The sequence below is a fragment of the Chlorocebus sabaeus genome, chromosome 9 (assembly GCF_047675955.1).
Source record: "Chlorocebus sabaeus isolate Y175 chromosome 9, mChlSab1.0.hap1, whole genome shotgun sequence".
In the NCBI taxonomy this organism is placed as follows: domain Eukaryota; kingdom Metazoa; phylum Chordata; class Mammalia; order Primates; family Cercopithecidae; genus Chlorocebus; species Chlorocebus sabaeus.
This window is the reverse complement of record NC_132912.1, coordinates 97,527,657-97,543,039: the sequence shown is the minus strand read 5'-3', so window position 1 is coordinate 97,543,039 and position 15,383 is coordinate 97,527,657. Positions and strand designations below refer to the sequence as shown.

The 15,383-nt window shown below is 39.6% G+C and overlaps 1 protein-coding gene across 1 annotated transcript in view; it reads right to left on the bottom strand.

Moving 5' to 3' along the window:
• Window positions 1-8,970: 8,970 nt before the first annotated feature.
• Window positions 8,971-15,383, bottom strand: part of CYP2C19 (cytochrome P450 family 2 subfamily C member 19) — a 50,510-nt gene continuing 44,097 nt past the window's right edge. Inside the window, exons 7-8 of the mRNA XM_073019186.1 lie at window positions 13,144-13,285; window positions 8,971-10,470 (exon numbers count right to left, since the gene is read on the bottom strand). Of these exons, the coding sequence (XP_072875287.1) occupies window positions 10,289-10,470; window positions 13,144-13,285 (324 nt within the window). The 3' untranslated portion in view covers window positions 8,971-10,288. The remainder of the gene's footprint in view (window positions 10,471-13,143; window positions 13,286-15,383) is intronic.

Below are 15,383 nucleotides of genomic sequence, written 5' to 3'. Positions count from 1 at the left end.
GTGATGTTAGGGTGTCAATTTTAAATCTTTCCAGCTTTCTCTTGTGGGCATTTAGTGCTATAAGTTTACCTCTACACACTGCTTTAAATGTGTCCCAGAGATTCTGGTATGTTGTGTTTGTTTTCATTGGTTTCAAAGAACATCTTTATTTCTGCCTTCATTTCGTTATGTACCCAGTAGTCTTTCAGGAGCAGGTTGCTCAGTTTCCATGTTGTTCCCTGTGCTCTTTTCTTTTTTTGGAGGGGGGTGGGATGCATTAGTTTTATTTATTTATTTTTTAATGTTACAGATTTATTTATTCTTTTTTATTTTTCCTGAAGTTATCAGGGTACAGGTAGTATGCCGCCAAGGGGAATTCAGTTGGGATTGGTTGAAGGAGAGTCTAGCCACCAGCCAGCCCTATTCCAGGGGAAGACCACCTTCCCACCCCATCTCCCTCTAAATCCTCACCCATCTCTCTGAGAGCTACTTCCACCACACAATAAAACTTTGCACTCAACCTCAAACCCACAAGTCATCCGATTTCTCTGGTAAGTAGGGCAAGAACTCAAGATACAGAAAGCCCTATGTCCCTGCAATAAGGCAGAGGGTCTAACTGAGCTGAGTAACACAAGCCATCTGCAGAGAGCAAAGCTGAAAGAGCACACTGTAACACAGCCCACTTGGGCTTCAGGAATCACAGACACCCCTAGATGCTGCCATGGGGCCGGAGCCCAAAAAACACTCCCCACAGCTTCTGTACCTGCCCATCTGTATGCTCCCTTGAGCAGCGAAGCACCAAGGAGGTGAGCCACACGCCTGTCACACATCCTGTGAAGGAGATAAGGAAACACACGCATTTCATTATTGAGGGACTGTGAAGCTAAGGCTTTTCTAACCAGATCTGGAATAGCATTGAAGAGCAATGGAAAGGAGAACATAGATATCAGGCTAGCTTTAGGTGGAAGAATGGAGGCTTTGTCTCTCAGAGCCAGAGCCTAGAAGGACTGTACAGACAAGACTCCCCAGAAATAAACCCAGAACACTGTAGAGTTTGGGATCACAGACTCTGCAGTCAGATCTTCTATTTACCCCATCTGTGTTACTTATTTGCCTTGTGACATTGGACGTGTTAATAGACATCTCTGTTCTTCCATGACCTTATCTGTTAAATGAAGATGAATTATAATTGTACCAAATTAATTGTATCGTTATAAGAACTGAATTAATGTTTTCATATGATTAAAATAGTGTCTGCCATACAATAAATACTTCATCATTATATAATTATGAAAATCATTTGAAACTACTGCATAATTTTCCATTTTTAAGATCAACCATAATTAATTTACAATATCCAGTAAAATTTTTGTTTCAAATCTATCATGAACAATCATAAAATAAGCATTCATATATATGTAGTTATTAACATATACATTCAATGATATCCATTAACATTCAAGAAGTGAAACTGAAGGATGGAGGTGTTCATATACATTTCTATGAATATAGTCCCATTGGCCTCAAAAGAGAATATACAAATTCACATGCTCCTTTATGCCCACATTCATTCATTCATTCATTAAGTAGTCATTAATTTATCAGGAATTTATTGAGCCAATATCTTCTAAACAGTGTTTCAGGCGGCTGGTATTCTTTAGTGAGCCAAACAAAGTCCTCTGCTCATATGAAGCGTATATTTTAGAAATGAAATATAAACAATAAAAATAAATACAGAGAATTAGCAAAGTTGTTAGCAACTTCTACTTTCCAGTCAGATTGCCATTGTTCAACTTCTGGCTCTGACACTTAAAAAGCTATGTGGCCTTGAACAAGATACTTAACAGATCATCAGTGCAGTTGTTTGAGTGTTCAAATGGGTATAATAATAGTATGGTAGGCTAAATAATGTCTTGACATAAAGAGATTAAGCTAGTGGGTTTCATGTAATCACAAGGGGCTTTACATAAGTGATAAATATGGTGAACCCCAAGTTTCTCTTCAAAGAATAATCAGTATGTCAGTATATTCAGCTCTCTTATTCTTTGACCATTTTAAAGTTTAACTTCCTGATTCTCTTTGCCCCCTTGCTTCTAATTTCAGTAAACAACTTTCTAACCAGTCCTAATCAGTAATTCACATCTGTTCCCCTGGTCATTTGCTTTGACTCGAGTCACCCCTGGTCACCTGCTCCATCCTAACTCATCCTGAGCCACCAGTTCTATAACCACCCTTCTCGCCAAACTACTCACCCCACCACTCCAACTCATACTCCTGCTCTTTTATAAAATAGCCAGTCGGGGGGAGGCGGGCGGAGCAAGATGGCCGAATAGGAACAGCTCCAGTCTCCAACTCCCAGCGCGAGCGACACAGAAGACCAGTGATTTCTGCATTTTCAACTGAGGTACTGGGTTCATCTCACTAGGGAGTGCCGGACAATCAGTGCTGGTCAGCTGCTGCAGCCCGACCAGCGAGAGCTGAAGCAGGGCAAGGCATCGCCTCACCTGGGAATCGCAAGGGGGAAGGGAATCCCTTTTCCTAGCCAGGGGAACTGAGACACACAACACCTGGAAAATCGGGTAACTCCCACCCCAATACTGTGCTTTAAGCAAACGGGCACACCAGGAGATTATATCCCACACCTGGCCGGGAGGGTCCCATGCCCATGGAGCCTCCCTCATTGCTAGCACAGCAGTCTGTGATCTAACCCCAAGGCAGCAGCCAGGCTGGGGGAGGGGCGCCCACCATTGCTGAGGCTTAAGTAGGTAAACAAAGCCACTGGGAAGCTCGAACTGGGTGGAGTTCACAGCAGCTCAAGGAAACCTGCCTGTCTCTGTAGACTCCACCTCTGGGACAGGGCACAGCTAAACAACAACAAAAGCAGCAGAAACCTCTGTAAACGCAAACGACTCTGTCTGACAGCTTTGAAGAGAGCAGTGGATCTCCCAACACGGAGGTTGAGATCTGAGAACGGACAGACTGCCTGCTCAAGTGGGTCCCTGACCCCTGAGTAGCCTAACGGGGAGACATCCCCCACTAGGGGCAGACCAACACCCCACACCTCACACGGTGGAGTACACCCCTGAGAGGAAGCTTCCAAAGCAAGAATCAGACAGGTACACTCACTGTTCAGCAATATTCTGTCTTCTGCAGCCTCTGCTGCTGATACCTAGGCAAACAGGGTCTGGAGTGGACCTCAAGCAATCTCCAAAAGACCTAGAGCTGAGGGTACTGACTGTTAGAAGGAAAACTAACAAACAGGAAGGACACCCACACCAAAACCCCATCAGTACGTCACCATCATCAAAGATCAGAGGCACACAAAACCACAAAGATGGGGAAAAAGCAGGGCAGAAAAAATGGAATTTCAAAAAATAAGAGCGCATCTCCCCCTCCAAAGGAACGCAACTCATCGCCAGCAATGGATCAAAGCTGGACGGAGAATGACTTTGACGAGATGAGAGAAGGCTTCAGTCCATCAAACTTCTCAGAGCTAAAGAAGGAATGATGTACCCAGCACAAAGAAACTAAAAATCTTGAAAAAAGAGTGGAAGAATTGATAACTAGAATAATTAATGCAGAGAAGGCCATGAACGAACTGACAGAGATGAAAATCATGACACGAGAAATACGTGACAAATGCACAGGCTTCAGTAATCGACTCGATCAACTGGAAAAAAGAGTATCAGTGATTGAGGATCAAATGAATGAAATGAAGTGAGAAGAGAAATCTAAAGAAAAAAGAAGAAAAAGAAATGAACAAAGCCTGCAAGAAGTATGGGATTATGTAAAAAGACCAAATCTACTTCTATTGGGGTGCCTGAAAGTGAGGGAGATAATGGAACCAAGTTGGAAAACACTCTTCAGGATATCATCCAGGAGAACTTCCCCAACCTAGTAGGGCAGGCCAACATTCAAATTCAGGAAATACAGAGAACGTCACAAAGATACTCCTCGAGAAGAGCAACTCCAAGACACATAATTGTCAGATTCACCGAAGTTGAAATGAAGGAAAAAATCTCAAGGACAGCCAGAGACAAACATCGGGTTGCCCACAAAGGGAAGCTCATCGACTAACAGCAGATCTCTCGGCAAAAACTCTACAAGCCAGAAGAGAGTGGGGCCAATTTTCAACATTCTTAAAGAAAAGAATTTTCAACCCAGAATTTCATATCCAGCCAAACTAAGTTTCATAAGTGAAGAAGAAATAAAATCCTTCACATATAAGCAAATGCTTAGAGATTTTGTCACCACCAGGCCTGCCTTACAAGAGACCCTGAAGGAAGCACTAAACATGGAAAGGAACAACCAGTACCAGCCATTGCAAAAACATGCCAAAATATAAAGACCATCGAGGCTAGGAAGAAACTGCATCAACTAATGAGCAAAATAACCACTCAATATCACAATAGCAGGATCAAGTTCACACATAACAATATTGACCTTAAATGTAAATGGACTAAATGCTCCAATTAAAAGACACAGACTGGCAAACTGGATAAAGAGTCAAGACCCATCAGTCTGCTGTATTCAGGACACCCATCTCACATGCAGAGACATACGTAGGCTCAAAATAAAGGGATGTAGGAAGATCTACCAAGCAAATGGAGAATAAAAAAAAGCAGGGGTTGCAATACCAGTCTGTGATAAAACAGACTTTAAACCATCAAAGATCAAAAGAGACAAAGAAGGCCATTACATAATGGTAAAGGGATCAATTCAACAGGAAGAGCTAACTATCCTAAAGATATATGCACCCAATACAAGAGCACCCAGATTCATAAAGCAAGTCCTTAGAGACTTACAAAGAGACTTAGACTCCCATACAATAATAATGGGAGACTTCAACACCCCACTGTCAACATTAGACAGATCAATGAGACAGAAAGTTAATAAGGATATCCAGGAATTGAACTCATCTCTGCAGCAAGCAGACCTAATAGACATCTACAGAACTCTCCACCCCAAATCAACAGAATATACATTCTTCTCAGCACCACATCACACTTATTCCAAAATTGACCACATAATTGGAAGTAAAGCACTCCTCAGCAAATGTACAAGAACAGAAATTATAACAAACTGTCTCTCAGACCACAGTGCAATCAAACTAGAACTCAGGACTAAGAAACTCAATCAAAACTGCTCAACTACATGGAAACTGAATAACCTGCTCCTGAATGACTACTGGGTACATAACGAAATGAAGACAGAAATAAAGATATTCTTTGAAACCAATGAGAACAAAGATACAACATACAAGAATCTCTGGGACACATTTAAAGCAGTGTGTAGAGGGAAATTTATAGCACTAAATGCCCACAAGAGAAAGCTGGAAAGATCTAAAATTGACAATCTAACATCACAATTAAAACAGCTAAAGAAGCAAGAGCAAACACATTCAAAAGCTAGCAGAAGGCAAGAAATAACTAAGACCAGAGCAGAACTGAAGGAGATAGAGAAACAAAACACCCTCCAAAAAATCAATGAATCCAGGAGTTGGTTTTCCGAAAAGATCAACAAAATTGATAGACCGCTAGCAAGACTAATAAAGAAGAAAAGAGAGAAGAATCAAATAGATGCAATAAAAAATGATAAAGGGGATATCACCACTGACCCCACAAAAATACAAACTACCATCAGAGAATACTATAAACACCTCTATGCAAATAAACTAGAAATCTAGAAGAAATGGATAATTTCCTGGACACTTACACTCTCTCAAGACTAAACCAGAAAGAAGCTGAATCCCTGAATAGACCAATAGCAGGCTCTGAAATTGAGGCAATAATTAATAGCCTACCAACCAAAAAAAGTCCAGGACCAGATGGATTCACAGCTGAATTCTACCAGAGGTACAAGGAGGAGCTGGTACCATTCCTTCTGAAACTATTCCAATCAATAGAAAAAGAGGGAATCCTCCCTAACTCATTTTAAGATGCCAACATCATCCTGATACCAAAGCCTGGCAGAGACACAACAACAAAAAAGAGAATTTTAAACCAATATCCCTGATGAACATTGAGGTAAAAATCCTCAAAAAAATACTAGCAAACCAGATCCAGCAGCACATCAAAAAGCTTATCCACCATGATCAAGTGGGTTTCATCCCTGGGATGCAAGGCTGGTTCAACATACGCAAATCAATAAACGTAATCAAGCATATAAACAGAACCAAAGACAAAAGCCACATGATTTTCTTAATAGATGCAGAAAAGGCCTTTGACAAAATTCAACAGCCATTCATGCTAAAAGCTCTCAATAAATTCGGTATTGGTGGAACGTATCTCAAAATAATAAGAGCTATTTACGACAAACCCACAGGCAGTATCATACTGAATGGGCAAAAACTGGAAAAATTCCCTTTGGAAACTGGCACAAGACAGGAATGCCCTCTCCAACACAGTGTTGGAAGTTCTGGCTAGGGCAATCAGGCAAGAGAAAGAAATCAAGGGTATTCAGTTAGGAAAAGAAGAAGTCAAATTGTCCCTGTTTGCAGATGACATGATTGTATATTTAGAAAACCCCATTGTCTCAGCCCAAAATCTCCTTAAGCTGATAAGAAACTTCAGCAAAGTCTCAGGATACAAAATTCATGTGCAAAAATCACAAGCATTCTTATACACCAGTAACAGACAAACAGAGAGCCAAATCAGGAATGAACTTCCATTCACAATTGCTTCAAAGAGAATAAAATACCTAGGAATCCAACTTACACAGGATGTAAAGGACCTCTTCAAGGAGAACTAAAAACCACTGCTCAGTGAAATAAAAGAGGACACAAACAAATGGAAGAACATACTATGCTCATGGATAGGAAGAGTCAATATCATGAAAATGGCCATACTGCCCAAGGTAATTTATAGATTCAATGCCATCTCCATCAAGCTACCAAGGAGTTTCTTCACAGAGTTGGAAAAAACTGCTTTAAAGTTCACGTGGAACCAAAAAAGGGCCCACATTGCCAAGACAATCCTAAGTCAAAAGAACAAAGCTGGAGGCATCACGCTACCTGACTTCAAACTATACTACAAGGCTATAGTAACCAAAACAGCATGATACTGGTACAAAAACAGAGATATAGACCAATGGAACAGAACAGAGTCCTCAGAAATAATACCACACGTCTACAGCCATCTGATCTTTGATAAACTTGAGAAAAACAAGAAATGGGGAAAGGATTCTCTATTTAATAAATGGTGCTGGGAAAATTGGCTAGCCATAAGTAGAAAGCTGAAACTGGATCCTTTCCTTACTCCTTATACGAAAATTAATTCAAGATGGATTAGAGACTTAAATATTAGACCTAATACCATAAAAACTCTAGAAGAAAACCTAGGTAATGCCATTGAGGACATAGGCATGGGCAAGGACTTTATGTCTAAAACACCAAAAGCATTGGCAACAAAAGCCAGAATTGACAAATGGGATCTAACTAAACTAAGGAGCTTCTGCACAGCAAAAGAAACTACCATCAGAGTGAACAGGAAACCTACAGAATGGGAGAAAATGTCTGCAATCTACTCATCTGACAAAGGGCTAATATCCAGATCATACAAAGAACTCAAACAAATTTACAAGAAAAAAACAAACAACCCCATCAAAAAGTGGGCAAAGGATAGGAACAGACGTTTCTCAAAAGAAGACATGCATACGGCCAACAGACACATGAAAAAATGCTCATCATCACTGGCCATCAGAGAAATGCAAATCAAAACCACAATGAGATACCATCTCACACCAGTTAGAATAGCAATCATTAAAAAGTCAGGAAGCAACAGGTGCTGGAGAGGATATGGAGAAATAGGAACACTTTTACACTGTTGGTGGGATTGTAAACTAGTTCAACCATTATGGAAAACAGTATGGCGATTCCTCAAGGATCTAGAACTAGAAGTACCATATGACCCAGCCATCCCTTTACTGGGTGTATACCCAAAGGATTATAAATCATGCTACTATAAAGACATATGCACACGTATGTCTACTGCAGCACTATTCACAATAGCAAAGACTTGAAATCAACCCAAATGTCCATCAGTGACAGACTGGATTAAGAAAACGTGGCACATATACACCATGGAATGCTATGCAGTCATAAAAAAGATGAGTTTGTGTCCTTTGTAGGGACATGGATGCAGCTGGAAACCATCATTCTCAGCAAACTATCACAAGAACAGAAAACCAAACACTGCATGTTCTCACTCATAGGTGGGAACTGAACAATGAGATCACTTGGACTCGGGAAGGGGAACATCACACACCGGGGCCTATTATGGGGAGGGGGGAGGGGGGAGGGATTGCATTGGGAGTTATACGTGATGTAAATGATGAGTTGATAGGTGCTGACGAGTTGATGGGTGCAGCACACCAACATGGCACAAGTATACATATGTAACAAACCTGCATGTTATGCATATGTACCCTAGAACTTAAAGTATAATAATAATAATAACAAAAAGAAAGATAGAATATGTTCTTTGTTTATGAAAATAAATAAGAGACTGCCTACGGATAATTTTTAGCTGAACCCAAAGTAAGACATTGCTTGGAAATGTTTTCCTATGCTTTTATCATTAACACAGTTTTGGAATCTGAATACTTCACTAAGAAATCTGATTGTGATATATTTCCAAATATTTAATTTGTATTGCTTTTTGACAAACTTTTGTATATGGTTCCTGTGGACATGAATAAAGCATTTCCAACTTTAAAAAAAAAAAAAAAAGATACTTAACTCTCTATGCTTTGGAGATTACCTGAGGCTAATTATATTAGGACCATGGCATAAAATTATCATCCCACTTAGGTTAAAAGTAAAATAATATAGGAGAAACTGAGAAAGAGTAAATCTTGGTAATTCTTCTTAGAAATTTTGTCCAGCCAAGTGTAGTGGCTCACACCCATAATCCCAGCATTTTGGGAGGCCGGGGTGGGTGGATCACTTGAGGTTAGGAGTTCAAGACTAGTCTGGCCAACATGGTGAAACCCTGTCTCTACTAAAAATATCAAAAATTAGCCTGGTGTGGTGGTGGGCATCTGTAATCCCAGCTACTTGGAAGGTTGAAACAGGAGAATCACTTGAACCCTGGAGGTGGAGATTGCAGTGAACCAAGATCATGCCATTGCACTCCAGCCTGGGCAACAAAAGTAAGACTCCATCTCAAAAAAAAAAGAAAAGAAAAGAAAACAAAAGAAATTTTGTTCATGTTTGAAGAGGGAAGCATGACAGGACACATGAGAAGCAAAATGAAAGCATATATTTATACTTCATTACATCATTATAAGTTGGAAACATGAAGTAACAAAAGTAATAAGTAATCTGATTCTTTAGAGATGAAGTAATGACACTTTAAAGTAACACCAGGCCAGGTGCAGTGGCTCACACCTGTAATCCCAGCACTTTGGGAGGCTGAGGCGGGCAGATCACAAGGTCAGGAGATCGAGACCATCCTAGCTAACATGGTGAAAACCCGTCTGTACTAAAAATACAAAAAATTAGCAAGGCGTGGTGGCATGCACCTGTAAACCCAGCTACTCAGGAGGCTGAGGCAGGAGAATCACTTGAACCTGGGAGGTGGAGGTTGCAGAGAGCCGAGACCCCACCACTGTACTCCCGCCTGAGTGACAGAGCAAGACTTTGTCTCAAAAATAAAAAAGGAACACCAATGTGGATATAAGAATTCTAACATTTAATGTCCATTCCTCCCTTTGGCTGATCCTCTGAATATTTCCCTACAGGTTGGAGCCGCTCCTGAACAGTTTCTCACTTTCAAGTCCAATCCTCAAATAACTCTCACACTCAGCAAAAATAGCTTCCCTACCCTCTTCCCCTTTGTCCTTTCTGTCCTTATCATTTTGAGAACCAGCAGAGCCTCCTGGAACTCTATTTTTCTTTAATTTCTGACCTGTATTATGCTTAAAAGAAGGAAGGTCTAATAAACTGACACAGCAAATAATAATGCTTTTTATTTAGAACATGCAGAGAAGAAATGCCTTTGAATTATGATACACAAATCATCTTTCTCTATTTAATAATAACATATTAATAACAACATTAGATAAGTATCAGTATTATGTGACAGTCAATGCAACCGTTACAGACTATGGAGAATAGCAGATATATTTGCATTGTGAAGCATAGGAAACTCTCCTTAACAGAGGCTGAATGTTCACTAGATCTTGAGGGAAGGGAAAATGTGAGATGACAGGCCAGAAAAGGCATCACATATAGTGAAAGGTGGATAACGCCCCAGAGGAAAGAGAGCTGCAGGGACAGCACAGCAGCAGCCAGACCATCGGCTCTTCTTCAGACAGGAATGAAGCACAGCTGGTAGAAGGGTGGCACAGAGGCAAATCCATTGAAAACTGGAGTGGTGTCAAGGTCCTTTGGGTCAACTAGAGATTTCAGGTTAAAGTTCTGTAAAATGGAGGTCAGGAATAAAAACAGCTCCATGCGGGCCAGGCCTTCTCCCACACAAATCCGTTTTCCTGAAAATAGAAAACACAGAGATCTGTTACTCCTCATGTGTAACTGTGACAGTGACAAACACTGTCTTTGTAACTGGCACAAACAGAATATGCAATAACTGTTCAGTGAATCACAGGAAGGATGAGGAGATAGATGGGTGGATGGGTGCATGCATGAATGAATGGATGGATGGGTGAATGGATAAATGGATGAATGGATGGATGGATAGGCAACTGAAAAAATGAATGGACGTACTTACTCTTCCCCTAATACCAAATCTTAACAGGCACCCTGTATTCAACAAATATTTATTGAGTACCAGCTACATGCCAAGCACTTTATTAAAATCTTTCTAAAGACTTTAAATGTCTTCATCAATCTTTCTTTAGTAACATACGTTCCTTGTCAAGTGGGTTGAACTGAGAAGGACTTAGAGGAGGAGGCTAACATACTGTATTTCCCTTTGTATTTCTGGCTCAATACGCAGTCAAAGATTTTTTTTTCCCCTAGGTACTTTCAGGAGCACATGTCTAAACATGTCTCCTTCTCACTTTAAAACTTTCAATACTTCCCTGTCTGTCCTATAGAATAAAGTCCCAATGGATTGACCTGGACCCTCACATTCTGTTTCCAGTCTGATGATTCATATCACTCCTTACACTCTTCACATTCCCTACTCTCAACTCTAGGCATAGCCACTCGTCATCAGCCTCTAGCACACTGTGAGGTTTCAAGTTTTATATCACGCTGCTCCTTTTGGCCAAGATGAACTTTTCTATTACTACAATCAGGACATAGGTCAAATTTTATCTCCTTTTATACCCGCTTTCTCATCTCCTTGAGGAAGAAAATGTTGCTTTCTCTGGATTTCCTCAACATTATATTTATGCTTCCATTGAAAAATGTGCTATGATCTGAATACGGCTTCTCCCAATTTTGTATGTTGAAACATAATCCCCAATGCAATATTACTAAAGAGATGGTTCCTTTTAGGAAGTGAATAAGTCAGGAGGTCTCTGTCCTTGCTAAAATAATAACATCAAGAGATGCAAGGGAGCCATTTCTCCCCTTTTGCCTTTTGGCCTTCTGTCATATAAGGATACAGAGGGCGCATTATCTATAAGGAACAGGCCCTCACTAGGCACTGAACTTGCTGACACCTTGATCTTGGAACTCCAGCCTTCAGAACTGTGAGAAATAAATTTCCATTATTCATCAATTGCCTAGTCTTGGACATTTTGTCATGGCCAAAGAAACAGACAGCATGGGTCACCTAGAATAATAATTACTGATTTATTTATTTACTAGAGTGTGATATGGTTAGGCTCTGTGTCCTTACCCAAACCTCATGCCAAATTGTAATTCCCAATGTTGGGGGAGATACCTGGTGAGAGGTGATAGAATCATGGGGGATGATTTCCCCCTTGCTGTTCTCATGATAGTGAGTTCTCATGAGATCCGGTTGTTTAAAGGCATGTAGCCTTTTGTCTTTGTTCTCTTTCTCCTGCTCTGCCATGGAAAGATGTGCTTGCTTCCGCTCTGCCTCCCACCATGATTGCAAGTTTCCTGAGGTCTCCCAGTCATGCTTCCTGTACAGCCTGTGGAACTGTGAGTCAATTAAAACTCTTTTCTTCATCAATTACTCAGTCTCAGGTAGTTCTTTATAGCAATGTAAGAATGGACTAATACATGTGCCAAATGTGAATGCTTGAAGGAAGGTTTCTTTTCTTGTTGTCTTGGTATCTACAGTGCCAGATATAAAGCAGACATCAAAGGCCACAGAATGAAGGAAGGAGATTCTATCACCAGACACTCAGCACACACATTTCGGGTGTGGAGATCCAACATCCAAGATACATGGCCATGACTAGGGGAAGAGCGTGGTGCTCTGCATCACTGCAGAGTATCCTGCTACATTCCCAATGTCCCCCTCATCCCATCAACGGTTATTTGGCAAAGGTTCTAATATCCGTTATTTAGAGCTAATGTCCTGCTCCTGTGGCTCATTATTTCCTTTAACAGCCCTGCCTTCTCTTCCTTTCATCCTTTCTGCCTCCTCTGAGGTAACTCAAATGTCTTCACTGCTATTAAAATGTTACTTATGCCTCACTTTGGGGTATAAGAGAACAAGAAGCAGACAGCTTTTCCATCTACCTCCCAAACCCCAACAGCCTATTCTTTCCTATATCACAGCCTCAGTCCTATTGAACTACAATGATCTGTTTACTCTGCTTTCCAAACTCAGAAACGAGCCTTTTAAGACCCTCTTCAGTGTTTGAGGATAATTTTATCCTACAGGCCCAGCCTAGGGGGTAAGGGACACCATGTGGAAAACACTCAGTGAAGTTTTGGAGTGAAATAACTTCCTCATGGCTAGTGAGGAAAATGTAATTAGTTTTATCTTCTAGGAGGAGTTCTTGGGTACCTCAGTGGTGTATATAGAGGCAGAATTCAACCAACCTATACTTCAGCTTTCTCATTTTGGAAGAATTGGATTAACTCCCCAAAGCCCACTAATCTGGCTCAATAATTAGGATGTATCATGAGCAGGGAGCACACAGACATTCAGAACAGTGCTCTTGATCGTGTACGAAAAGTAATTGTACCACTGCAGAGGAGACACACATAAGTTTCAACTGATCAAAAAAGTTGTCTTATACCCTGAGAAACAAATGGAAATACATTTATATTACCTGCTGAGAAAGGCATGAAGTAGTTACTTTTCTTAAAATTGCCACCTTCATCCAGAAAGTGACGAGGGTCAAACATCTCTGGGTTGGGAAATTCTTTGTTGTCATGTAGCACAGAAGTCAGGGAAATTAATATGGTTGTGCCCTATAAACAAGAGACATAGATGAACTGAGCTGTAAAGAAGTCATGAAGGTTGAAGAAACAGTGGTGATCACATAGTTGAATCTTTTGATGTGCAGACGAGGAAACACCATTCCAAAGAAGAGCAGTACCATTTCCAGATGGACAGACCAAGTAATAATAGGCATGAGCTTAAGGCCAGTGAAAATAATCTCGCTAAAGTGCCCTGCAATCACATTTGAAGTCCCGAGTACTTGGATACTTGGGTGCAACCTTCTGAATCTGTCCTTCTTTTCATCAAGCTTGGACACTAGTGGCTGTCCACACTTGCTACTCTATTCCATCACTTTGGTTTTCACCAACCTTATGTGTAGAGTATGACTTAAAGTTGAAGTCTCTTTTGACATGGGAAATTGCCACAGTATCTGTTCACAGGGTATTTGTGAATAAGCACGATTGAGTTTCAAATGACATCTTCTGGGATGATAACTAGTATAGTCACAAGTATAAAACTATTGAGTTCTTGTCATTGCCATGCAGTTTGTTTGTCTTCATTTAAAGATATGGGAGAGATATTCATTACAGATTAATCCTAGCTAAAAAATACAGAAGGAACGATGAAATTAGAAAAATCACCTATTTTTAACCATTCAGGTCAAGATCATCAGGTCAGGTGAGGATCATTAATGAAAGAAAAAACTATTGGATGTGTGACTTGGGAAGCAGGGTGTTCAGTTTTAAAGTACCATGCCATAGATTTTCATCATTCACACATGAAAAACAGAACCCCTTCAATGAAGAGATCTGGCAGATTCCAACTTATTAGGTGAGAATCTTAGCATAACCAATAATGACATATGTGACATTATGTGCCTCTGCCTCACCACTGTGATTCAGTGGGATATTCAAAGTACTATGTAGTTTTATTGCCAAAGTCATAACTGGAATATAATATCTAGAAAATAGTCATACAAAATGAGCCTTAGGAAAGTTTAAATGACTAACGGCCTCAACTCTTCACAGAGGTCAACATATCGAAAGGAAACAGAGGAAATGGACTCTTCTTGATTACGGGAGATGAAAATAACAGGATACTGAAATTATGTGCCTGTTTCTTGACTGGAGAGTGAATTGCAAGAAAAAAAGTGATTAACATATTCTTTAAAAATTGGAAAATTTTAAATATAGGCTGTGTAGTTAATATTATTGTATTAATAACTCCACAGTATGAATGCTATTAATATTATGTAGGAGAAAACCATTGTTATTGTGCTATACATACTGAAGTACTGAAGCATAAATAGATGGATGGACAGATATCAAAGTAGATATATATACATACTGCCATATGTACATATACACATGTGTTTGTAAAGTTACTTATTTTAAAATATTTTATAATAAAAAGGTGAGGAAAAATTCTACCCCCTAAATTTTCATATCAATAGTCTATAATTTAGGTTTTCAAAAATATTCCCTTGAATATTTATAAACAAGTACTATATTAAAATGTTATTAAGAACCAAAGCAGATTTATTTCAACAAATGTTACTTGAATAACTAGAAATTTATAGACATTGAAGCATGATGATTATTACTTCATATTACAAATAAAAATTCATTTGAAATATGTCATTGATCTAAATATAAGAGCTAAAACAAAAAAATTCCAGGAAAGTTAAAAGCCAGTCTTTGGAATCTTGTGCTGACAAATATTCTTTAATAGGACACAAAAGAACAAATTAATCACACATATTTGCAGAAAATTCTACTGGACAGGAATGTCTTATAATAGGCATCAATAAAAAATACTCCCTGTACAAGTCCATCCTGCCACCTGTTTTTGTATAGTATGTGAGCTAAAAATATTCACATTGAACAAATGCAAACAAGAAATAATATGTTTGAAACAAACATTTTATAGGAAATTTACATTTGTTTCTATAAAACTTGGAACATATCAATCTTCATTCATTTGCAGATTGTTTATGACTGCTTTCATACTACAATAAGAGATGTCAAGTATTGCAACATAAACCACATGGCCGGAAAAGTCTAAAATATTTACTATCTGGCCCATTACAGAAACAGTTTGCCAACTCCTGTCTCAGACTATTATCTC